Raw genomic sequence first — 12,344 nt, forward strand, 5'->3', positions numbered from 1 at the left:
TCGCTAATTTCGGGATCACGCACTTGTTGACTAGCTGACGATTTTAATCACTTTCGCACCCAAATTAACCAATTGACGAACCTTAAATTGAGCGCACTCTCTTTCCGCTTTGGTGCCTTTCTTCCAATTAATCCACATCCGCGACTACAACGCTTCTCTCCGCACTCGATGGCTTTCATCCGAAGACTGTCGGCCGATCGGTCCGCTACTCTTCATTATCAATTAAAAGTGATGTGTAGCGAAAAAATCATAATTGTTATGATTTGCGCCAACCGAATCACCGTTGTGATCGTCGACTAGTCCCTATATTTATAGCTGTCGAAGCGAGAGAATTCACTCGATTCTACGAAATTGAATTTCGTTAACAACAAAGCCGACAAGGGATGAGTAATAAACGGATCTTCGGTCGGCGAAAAGCCAAATTTCACGAACTGATTTCAGTTAACCATTTCAAACATTTTTTGATAAGGTGGAGGTCAGCAGCGTGACAGACATGTGCGCACTCCTGTTCTGTGCTGTGCTGATGTGTTGCAAACAATCTTTTGCAGTAGGCCATGTGCTCCCGCTTTTGCACATGTGTGAGTGCAATGTGGGGAGAATATTGTCAGTGTAGAGCAAACTTGACAAACGCGTCGAATTTGTAACATTCCATTTTCCCTCAAAAGAGTCTTTGTACAAAGTTTCACGTGGCCTTTGCTCTTAGAAATGAACAACCGCGCCTAATAGTAGGCCACAATGTTATTACCCTTCTACCATAGAGGTAACTCTAAGACCAGAACGTGCTCAACTTTTTGGTACTCTCTTCGGTCCGAAGCTCCCTCGAAACATAGGAAAATCCACGAACCCCTAATTTTATCTGTCAAACTTTCATAGCGAATCAAATCAAACATAGTGTAGTACTAGACTTTCAACTACAATGGGGTGCGTTAATCGATTTGCTTGGGACCAATAGGTTAGTCAAGTAGTGAGCCAATTTAAAATCGCTAGTTTCTACCAGTTTGTCATGGCAGCCGTAGCAACCGTTTTGTCTGTATCGTTGGTTGCTTTATGTGTTTGGATTCGCTGCTTGGGACCGAAGATAGTACCATAGAGGTAACTCTAAGACCACTGGGTCCCGAAGAAAATCATTATTATTTTTGGCTCACTCAGTACCAGAACAACGGTCCCAAGCAGTCCCAAGCTATTTCACTCACCCCTGCATGTTCTGCATGAATCCACACACCCCTGATGTTATCTGTCTAACTTTCATAGCGAATCAAAACAAACATAGTGTAGTAATAGAATTTCAACTAGAATAGGGTACGTTAATCGTTTGCTTGGGACCAATAGGCTACTAAAATGGTGAGCCAATTTAAAATCGTTAGTTTCGTATTGATTGTTGATAGTACCAGCATAGAGGTAATTCTAAGACCAGAAGGTCCCGATGAAACGAGCTCAACTTCTTGGCTCAGCTCTGGTACTATCTTCGGTCCCAAGCTAATCGATTCACCCCTCGAAACATAGGAAAATCAACTAACCCCTCATTTTATCTGTCAAACTTTCATAGCAAATAAAAACAAACATTGTGTAGTACTAGAATTTCGACTAGAATGGGGTACGTTAATCGTTTTCTTGGGACCAATAGGCTAGTCAAGTAGTGAGCCAAATTAAAATCGTTAGTTGTGTATTGATTGTTGGTTATATCGTCTTTTTTAGATCGAATTTACCATGAGGTAGCCACCCGAGCACAGTAAAATAACAACCTGATATAAGAGACAAACCAGCTAAAGACTAAAAGTCTCTAGAAAAAAAACAGCATGATCTTATCTTGAAAACGAGGCTTGTTATTCCAGATATCACACAAAACAGGGATGCCATTTTATATTATATTGTGTGTCATACTAGTCATCGTGTGCCATAACCCACCTATCAGTGTGCCACGATGTGTTTCCACACAATGTGCAGAGTTGATTACCCTTTGCACCGTTCGAAAAATTCATGTAAATTTCTGCGATATATAGCGCACATAAAATTAACGCTAGATTTGGCATAAATTAACGCGATATTTTGTGTAAATTTAAGGGCAATATCGCATAAATTAGCAATATTGTATGCAAGCTTGGAAACGGTTTCGCTGTTTATGCCAAGTATAGCTCAAAATTAAACGAAGGGAGATTTCACGCGTTAGTTAAAATTCAGATTTTTTTTCAGCAATCGATGTTCTATGCTCTTTTGAAAATGTTTGTATACTGAGCTAATTTGTAACCAGTTGGTTACAATCCGTGGATTTTCGTTTGTATGAGTTGTTGTTGTTTGGAAAATTCACGTATTTTAATTTAAAAGACAGAAGGCAACACACAGCAGCGAGAGGGTTAGTACCGCTGCAAAAACACTCGAACGATACTAAAGGGAGGACAATTAAGCTAAAAATGGAGAATGATCGGCAAAAGGCATGCGAGTGGCCATGTTGTAAAAGGAAAAAACCTTCTAATTGGCAGAAGTAATCAGGCGTCCGTGTAGACCGGTATCGTGAAGTGTAGTGCATATACAATAACTCCCCCCCCCCCCCTTGTGGGGGTTTGGGCTGGAAAGCCTACCTCCGTTCAGGACCTCTTGTGCTCTTGTGCTCTTGTGCTCTTGTGTTCTTGTGCTTTGGTACAACATGTACACTTCGTACCGTAAATAAAACGGTCTTACACGGCTCGGCTCGGAAGTCAAGATGGCTTCCGGGCCTAATAGTAAATGATACTCGATCGACCGTCAGGGACGATTCCCTCAGGCCGGCGGCCTTAATTGCCAAGGAGGGTCCCGTCTCGGCTCGACCAAGGTGGCCATGCCACGGTCAGCCGATGCCGTCAACGACGGAAGACGCCTGCCAGCCAAACGAGCCAGCAACGCCTGCTGAGCCGTATGTGGCTGATGAACGCCCCCAGATCCGCCATTCTCCCAACACTGCAACAACACTGTCTGCAGCCCGCGCCGCAAGTTTCCGGCCACACGGTAGTGCAGGAGCAGCCGTGTGGGCCAACGCCAGCGTCGCGACGCCGTAGGAGATCCCGCTGCAGCAGTGAGTACTACATTTTAAACCCTCGCATACACGCCACATATATGTGAAAACCCACACCCACACGCCACAGAAAAGGGCAAATAAAAGTGTTAGAAAATGTGAATATTCCTGTGTGTTTCATACTTTGTTCGCGTAGCCCCTCCGAATACCCAGTAACATGCCGGCCCTGCGACACAGTTCAGGGGTCTCATGCTACTGAGCTAGTTACCCGGGAGTGTCTGGTCATGCCATAGTCACAAATTCACATGCGGTTATTAAAGTACAAATACCAAAAAATAATCTAAAGGTATTTTTTATGGATGTTCTACGACGTCCACATTATTCTGGAGTTCAGAACAAATGATCTACCAGATCAATCATATAACAAGGCCCTTAGTAACGAAACAATTGCAAACAGATGCATAGAGATTGTGCATATCATTTCCGTTTCAATTCCATGTGTGTAAGATGTTCTAGATTATCCAAATTGTCCAGGAGTTAAGGCGTCTTCAGTTACGACACCTGTCCAAACATGTTCAAAGAGTTTTTGGGCATCACTTATAATCTATTTTGATCATTTGTGAGTGGCTACCGACCGAGTCGGACGTGTGTGCTGTTGCTGAGGCGTACAGTTTTTTGTGCTGGTTGGAGGAAAATGTTCTGCGGAAGCCGGTCTGGTGATACGGATTAGGAAGCGGTTGGATAGAGTGGCGATCCGGTGAAGACCGGAGTATTAAATGCGAGGAGTAGTCCATTGTCCATGAAAGAGCCAACAAAAACATTGGGGGTTATTCCGAGAGTCGAAGTGACTTTTGTCTCTAGTGAAGTGAGAAAAGTCACGGGGGGAGAGGTAGCTCATCGATTCTTCCGGTTCGCCTCCTAGTATCGTGCTATAAGGTACCAGGCGATAACCAGGGTAGTTGATCGATAGCTCGATGACGTCAATTCGTTGGCGTCTGCAATGGGAAATTCTCATAGAATAGCAACTATCGTGGTAACTCACCGATTACCTGTCGATCTGCCAAATTTGGAAAGACGTCTGCATTGAATTGTCTCATATAATAATATTCTGCCCACTATATCACAAGAAATTGCGAGTAGCTGAGAAAGAAGATAAGTTAAGCATTGGGTACAGGACCAAGTCTCCCCTGGGTGGTGCAAGAAGATGAGCGCAATAGAATCATCAAGTTGCCATAAGGCACGGAATGAGACTATTGCATGATTGGGTAGTCGAAGTCTTCCATTCGTTAGTCATTTCAGGTGGATTAGAACAGGTTTAGGTTTAGGGTGGGCGTTGGCCAGATTTGGATTTTTCAGATATAATCCTAAATAGGACCTAGATTATTTAATACACTAGTAACCTCAACTTCTGTCACAATGTTTCATTGTGACTAATCAACACTCAATGGGTAAAATACGACGATTCTGAAGCATGACTAATATATATAGATACATTCATACCATTGGCATTTTGTATTTGAGATAAGACAGAGACAGGATGCGGAGGGCCTGCTTAGGGGGAGCGTAACCCATGTTATGGCTTCCATTTACTAAATAGTTCAGATAGGCTGGAAATGATAGGTTCATGGTGAGAAAATGTACCATAGGGTGCCCGTTCACTGATCAAAATTAAATTAGATTCAAATCGTCAGGCCCTGCCCTGTAATAAGGGGATTGACGATGATTTGTCAAGTTTCATTTTACATTTGCATATATTGCATAATTGTAAGTTTAGGTTTGCTTTTGTAATTGTAAGATAGATAGTTTGGCTCAATTGAAACATTGAGTTGTATAAACTTGACGAATCATACCTCTAAAATAGTAGTAGTTACAGTGCCGCATTATCTAACAACCACTGCCTGCAACTAATGTTGGAGGGGTCAGCAGGGTTGATTACGGATCAAAACTAACATAACTCTAACACTGAAATGATCCCGAAACTAACGCTCATCCATTGCACTTTGAGTCATAAAATAGTTTTATTTATTTTCCTACTAATCTATCTACACACTTAGTTTTTTCTACCTAGCTCGGCTGTGCGGGTCTCGGCGGAGTGGTGGTTTCGCTGAGATCTCGGCGGGAGTGACATTTGATTGCCGAGTCTCGGATAATGCCTTTTCTAATAATCTGCCTACGTTTCTTTTATTTGTTATCTACTTCATCCCTTTTTTATTTGTCTGCTCTTCTTTCCTCTTCTCTTCTTTTGTTTTGTTTGTTTACATATAACTAATACTAATACCTCCTTGTTTTCTCTCTAATTTGTCTACTATGTCCCACCATCACGATGAGAGATGAGCTACCGTACATGGTACACGCTCATATACACTCCCAAAATAGTATGCCGCAAGTAAGTATATCACAGAGGCAACTAAAGATCCAGAAACGTAAACCGATAACGCTGAAGATAATGAGCTGTGGTGATTTATATGACTAAAAAGTATTATTTATTTATACTAACCTAAACACAACGTGGGGTGACCCAAATCCAAACGATCACTAACCAAAATAATAGACTTATCTTTTTTCAGCAGCACTACACGAGCCAGCAAAGTTCAACAATCCATCGTTGCTTATGCCTTTGTTGTCGTTTGGAACCAGTTTTGCGAGGTAGGCGACGATTGTGCGTATTTCTCGCGTAACTTTTGAAAAGAGCCTATTTATAGCCTGAACAATACGTAAAGAGCAAATTGAAACATTGAACGTCGCGTGAAAGTGGAACTTAATGAAGGCCTAAGTACTTTTTCGTAGTTTTTAGTTTTCGGATTTGAAAGATCGTCGGTTACAGTGGCCTGCTTACTGAGCAGAAAAACGCGGTCCCAGGTTCTTACATATCAAAGAGATTTATGGTAAAATCGCTTGTGTATCGTGTATTTTGCGAAACTCGTTGTTGTCGTTGGTTCCGGGTTTGAATCGATACAAAAATTTGAGCAACGGTATTATGTGATATGAGGGGCTCGGTGGCCTTAGAGCAACCGTTTTTGCTTACTGAGCAGAACATCATGAGTCTAATCTCAGGCCCATCCACATTCAAGATTCGTCAATCGTTTTATTTGTTAATATGACTACATGGTAATAACAGAAACTCGGTGATTAAAAAGGTGCTCGTCTGCCTGATGGCAAACGTTTTTGCTTACTGAGCAGAAGACCGTGGGTTTAGTCCTAAGCTACTTCGCGTTATATGATCGTTAGGACATCAATTCAGCTTATCGTTTACCAAAACGAACCCTGCTGCAAACCCAACCCTCTTATCCAACATCCCAGTGATTCCTCGTGAAAGTGCAGAGGTGTTCTCGGCTTCCATCAAAGCGAGTGTTATGTCAACACAATCCTTCCCATTCCTTTCTTGACCTGTGTTCGGGCGCGGCCGGCGCTGGTATTGCCTAATTTAAGATCACCAGTTTTTACACATTGAGGATGATTGCTAGTCCCAAGCATCGTCTATTGGTTCTCTGTCTAATTAAAGCTGATCTGGCAATAACAGAGTAGCAACCGTGGGCGGTCAATCAAGCTCAAGCTCAAGCTCAAGCTAGTGAAGTGAGAAAAGTCACGTCGTGGTGACGTGACTCTCTGTGCAAATCAAATGGAGAGTCACGTCACCACGACGTGACTTTTCTCACTTCACTAGTGACAAAAGTCACTTCGACTCTTGGAATAAACCCCATTCAGTCACTCACGAGCAGGCGACGCACACCGCTTGCCTTCGCTCACACAGCTTATGTTTATTCCGCTTCTCGTGTGACGCGTACCGAGTCGAGTCGTTTATGTCACCCAATTCCCGTACTCGAATAGAGTGACAATTGTCGATACGAATGAGCTCCGATGAACTTTCGGTGTATTCCCATAGTCGATGTATATCGACAAAACTCGGATCGGAATGACTTTTTCATGCGAGTGTTGTCGATACGTCAGAAGCAATCGAGAGCGTTTGAAAAGCGTGAAAATGGAAATGAAACGGTAAGTTTTTATTTGTTATGCTTTTGAAAATATTTTGGTAATAAAATCATATTGTTGTAGAGTCCGTGTGACACACCATAAGCAGTTTGCTTTCTTGGTTGATCGGATGGAAGCACATCCGTCGGTTGTTAGAGGGCAAAAATTTTGCGAGGTAGCTGCAATGGACCGGCAAACGTACCACGCTCGCTGGACGGAATTTTCAACTAGTTAGGGTGGAGCGCTACTTCGTCGTAATCGCCCATTTCCGTTCTATCGATCAGAAAAGATCAATAATATCAATGATTTCACCGTGCACAAATCAATAATAGGTTTGTTCCGATGCGTTAGTTCATTAGCTACAACATAAATCCTGTTAGAGCGCATTGTATGAATATTTACGCTCATTGTTCTCAAAACAAAAGAAGCGCTCCTAGCGAATCCCCTTTTTCTACGTTTATCCGTAGGACGAAGAAAATCTAATGGCGTTTCAATGCGTTAGGACGGAATTGAAACTCGTAGAACGAATTTAGAATCAAGAAGCAGTGTTAGATTTTAGACAATATCTCAACAATTTGGACTTTATCAAATCCAACGGTACGTATGGAAAGGTGAATAAATTTGCAAGTCATTTTTGATAGAAATATTCCATTTTTTGCTTAAACTCGTTCAGAAAAGAGAGGTAAAACGCGGGTTGTGCTTAGTAGGACGGAAATTAGATCAAAAACCCTATTAAATTTATTTTCATGCCGTTTTCAAAGAAAATATTTTACCGTTATGCGTGCTCTATTTTTCTCAAATGCAAGCTGGTATAATACGTTCAGACTACAGAGTTATAACATGTTATAGCGCTATCTTGATGGTGGTCTCTGTGTTGCAATTATTTGACAACCGTTATAACATGTTATAACTCTCCAGTCTAGACAGCGTTTAAAACGCTGTCCAGACTGAACAGCCTCTTACATTTATACTATTCGACTCGAAACACTCACCAAATGAAAGGTATGACCACGGTCCCATAGAAAGAATAGTTTCGGAATCGGTCAGATTTCGTCGTCAGGGTTTGCGTAGAAATGAGATTGAGAGTTTCGTGTCCTTCGGCCTCGCAAAACCTGCTTTTAATCTTTCTGTATTATTCATTTTTTAGTATTTTTTTCTGTCTTTGCAGGTTTGGATAGATCATAAAAACACAATTAAACAAAAGTTATCCTACAACAATCGCGAGGCTATAGCTACCGGTGGTGGGCCGAATACAACGATATTATTATCACCAAATGAAGATGCAGTTGTTAAACTGCTGTTCCTGGACAAGACGGGTAATATTTCCAGTATGTATATGCAATCTAAATCAGTTTGGATATGTACAATACATTCATTTCAAGGTTCTAGATTTGGTCTGCCTGTAACTGTAACTTCACCACCATGTCCTGAACCAGGTCCCAGTCAGCCTCGTAATATGCCGTCGTCACCGGGACTGCCAGTTCTCTCCAGTACAATGGAAGCTCACGTCAACCCATCTGAAGGAGAGGACCAAGTTGACGAGATGGTAGAAGAAATTGAGAACGACAATCATAACAGCAGCTCTCGTACCGCGCAACGCAAACTTTCTCCAGGTCAAGAAAACCAAAAAAAGCAGAAAACTCACAACTATTCGGAAAAACTTTCCACTAAACACCGGGTTTGACCACGATTGATTGATTCACACAAAAAACAGATCTTCGAATTAACAACATAAAGCCTCCACCCCTCTCAAAAAAGGACCAAATTACATAACCGGTGGTGCTATCGAAATGGCACAGAAAGTTACTTGGAACCTTAAGTTATAATTCTCAAATGACAGAAAAACGTGTGCTCTATTGTTTTTATCCGTATCTATGATTTTATTTATTGAAAAAAACTGATATTTATACCAAAATGAAATTACTGATTTATCATAGCTTCCGCGATGAACTCTTTCAGTTTAACGTTTCTTGAAATGAACAGCACTTCGCTGTCGATTCATCCTTCCTCTCGATGCAAAATGAACATCTCGCGTCGTGCGAGTCGACATTCGGAATAGAGTGAGAATTGTCACGCGAGAAGGAAACGAGAATGGTCATCTCGATTCGCGCGAGAAGTGGAATAAACACAAATGAACCTGACTGATCGGTGCACTCGTCCATGGGAGCTCTTCGAAATCGCCGTGAAGTCATGGATTGCTTTGCAACACATCGGGTGAGATCTTTCCTTCATTGTTCTCTTAACATTCATTCCATTATTATATGACACATTCACCCCTATTCTGTATTTCGTTTCGAACGAAATTCTCATACAAAAAAATATTTTTTTGTATGAGAATTTCGTTCGAAACGAAATACAGAATAGGGGTGATTATATGCTGGGTATGGGTCCAACCAGGACGACGATCCAACAGTCTCCAATTTCTTGACCGTCCCACATTTCCAAGATCCTGCTCCACATGGTCTAACCACCTTGCTCGCTGTGCTCCTCTTCGTCTTGTACCGGCCGGATTCGAGGCAAACACCATTTTTGCGGGATTGTTGTCCGGCATTCTTAAAACGTAACCCACCCATCGTACCCGTCCAGCTTTCGCAACTTTCTGGATACAAGGTTCGCCATAGAGTTGCGCCAGCTCGTGGTTCATCCTTCGTCTCCATACACCGTTATCACATACCCCGCCAAAGATGGTCCTAAGCACTCGTCGTTCGAAAACACCCAGTGCTTGCAGGTCCTCCTCGAGCATCGTCCACGTCTCGTGCCCGTAGAGAACTACCGGTCTTATCAGCGTCTTGTACATGGTACATTTAGTACGGAGGTGAAGTTTACCCGACCTCAGGGTCTGTGGAATCCGTAGTAAGCACGACTTTCGGCAATAATACGCCGACGAATTTTTCTGCTGTAGTTGTTATTCGATGTCACCAATGATCCGAGGTACACATTCATCCACCACCTCGAACTCATCCCCGTCGATTGTCACGCTTCTGCCTATGCGAGCCCTATCCCGCTCGATTTCTCCAGCTAACAGATACTTTGTCTTCGACGTATTCACCTTTAATCCAAACTTCTCTGCTTCACGTTTCAGCCTGGTGTACTGCTCCGCCACGGCCTAAAACGTTCTTCCGACAATGTCCACTTCGTCAGCATAGCAGATGAACTGCCTGGACTTATTGAAGATAGTGCCCCGCATGTTAAAGCCCACATAACACCTTCTAGCGCAATGTTGAACAGGAGGCAGGAAAGACCATCGTCTTGTCGAAATCCTTTGCAAGTTTCAAACGAGTCCGATAACGCACCCGATATCTTCACGCAGCACTGTACACCGTCACACGTTTCATTTCAAACGTGTCAGCCGGCGCCGGTGGTGTAGTGGTAAGCGTGACTGCTTTCTCACCCCAATGGGTCTGGGTTCAATCCCAGCCGAGGTCGGTGGGATTTTTCTGAGGCATAAAAATCTCTGGTCACGTCGGAAGGGAAGTAAAGCCGTTGGTCCCGGTCCATGTGTGTTTGAATGGGTGCGATATCCTACGCAGGTGTGGAAACCTTCCTGCACATTCGATTGGCGTCAATGGATGGCAATCGATGTCCGTCGGTGATTGGCACTAGATTGCGGAACAGAGATCGACGTTAAATAAAGGAAATAAGATTTCAAACGAGTCCGTTAACGCACCCGATATCTTCACGCAGCACTGTACACCATCCATCGTAGCCCTGATCAGTCTGATCAGCTTCCCGGGAAAACCGTTCTCGTCCATAATCTTCCATAGCTCTTCACGGTCAATAAGTATCATAAGCTGCCTTGAAATCGATGAATAGTAGGTGGTGCGTAGGGACTTGATATTCACGACACTTTTGGAGGATCTGCCGCAACGTAAAGATTTGGTCCGTTGTCGATCGCCCGTCCACAAAACCGGCTTGATAACTTCCCACAAATCTGCTTGCTAGCGGCGATAAACGGCGAAAGATGATCTGGGAAAGCACTTTGTAAGCCGCGTTAAGAATAGTGATCGCTTGATAGTTCTCACATTTTAGTTTGTCACTGGGCATATTACTCCCTCTTTCCACTCCTCCGATAGCTGTTCTGTATCCCAGATCCTGACTATCAGTCGGTGCAGACAAGTGGCCAACTTATCCGGGCCCATTTTGATAAGTTCCGCTCCGATACCATCTTTCCCAGCTGCTTTGTTGTTCTTAAACTGTCGGATAGCATTCTTAACTTCACCTATCGTGGGAGCTGGCATGTCCCACTCATCCGCTGTACCGACGAAGCCATCCTGCCGCCTTGGTCCTCCGCCTCTGCGCCGTTCAGATGTTCATCGTAGTGCTGCTTCCACCTTTCAATCACCTCACGTTCGTCCGTTGTGATACCCCTTCCTTATCCCGACACATTTCGGCTCGCGGCACAAAGCCTTGGTGGGATGCGTTGAGTTTCTGTAGAACTTGCGTGTTTCTTGAGAACGATACAGCTGCTGCATTTCATCGCACTCCAGCTCGTTAACTGATCGTGAATTGAAGGCGGGCTCTTCTTCCCCACTCATTGGGACATCCTCTCGTGCGATGGCTTGTACATTACCGGGTTGTAGGATTTTAATGTTGGAAGGAGATTCTCTTTGATCCCGCGGACTAAGCGTAAGTGTCTCTGCTTACAGGTTCGCCCTCCGTTTTTGGCCCTTCATACAATGGTAAATTGAATACAATCAGGTGTTGTACTTGATCAAGTCGTACGAGGTGGACAGTCCACTGTCTAATGGTTGTGCCTGCAACAATGAGTGGTTTCCTTTACATACATACATCACTTATAATCTATTTTGATGTTCTGGCAAACTGATCTGGCATTCGGTATTTGTTTTTTTTTTTTTTTTTTTTTTTTGTTAATAACTTTATTTGTACAGGCTCAATCGAATAAACTTTACAGAGCCAAGTTATCATTTTCTTTATACATTATAAATGTCTTAAATCTAAAATTAAAGGATTGGAACTGATTACTCGCGGTCTTCTCGAGGTTATTGGATGACAATTATTTGGATCGGGAGAGGGAAAAGGAGATTTGGAATATGATTTATGATTCAAAAATTTCACTATTTCTAAAACATATACTTAATCCTTTCGACGTTATATCAACTCTGTAATTATACAATTATTACAGAAACAAATCTACAAAAAAAAAATACACACACACATACAAAACACAAACTAAACACAAAGTTAATCAAACTTACAATCTATGGTTAATATTCTTCAAGAAAACATATATGAGTTGCATAAACTCCAGATCGCGTCTAGCCAAAATATCCCGAACTGGAACATTAGGTTGTCTACCTCGAGCCCGAAGGGAATCGTACAACTCGGATCTGACTCCACGGTGCTCAGCACATGACCAAATAATGTGATC

At 42.8% G+C, this 12,344-nt stretch overlaps 1 protein-coding gene across 1 annotated transcript; it reads left to right on the top strand.

Moving 5' to 3' along the window:
• The first annotated feature begins 6,965 nt into the window (after positions 1-6,965).
• Positions 6,966-8,361, top strand: LOC135701395 (uncharacterized). Its single transcript, XM_065222179.1, has 4 exons — positions 6,966-6,979; positions 7,040-7,130; positions 8,124-8,271; positions 8,345-8,361. The coding sequence occupies exons 1-4, from the start codon at positions 6,966-6,968 to the stop codon at positions 8,359-8,361; spliced, it is 270 nt and encodes an 89-aa protein (XP_065078251.1).
• Positions 8,362-12,344: the final 3,983 nt, after the last annotated feature.

This window comes from Ochlerotatus camptorhynchus, unplaced genomic scaffold, assembly GCF_037179485.1.
Source record: "Ochlerotatus camptorhynchus isolate MF236.1 unplaced genomic scaffold, CSIRO-AGI_Acam_v1.1 ptg000158l, whole genome shotgun sequence".
In the NCBI taxonomy this organism is placed as follows: domain Eukaryota; kingdom Metazoa; phylum Arthropoda; class Insecta; order Diptera; family Culicidae; genus Ochlerotatus; species Ochlerotatus camptorhynchus.

What these genes read in the sequence shown, in the direction of transcription:
- LOC135701395 (XM_065222179.1), top strand. An exon ending in GAGGGCAAAAATTTTGCGAG is followed by an intron (nt 7,131 to 8,123) that starts GTAGCTGCAATG and finishes CTGTCTTTGCAG; the next exon opens with GTTTGGATAGATCATAAAAA.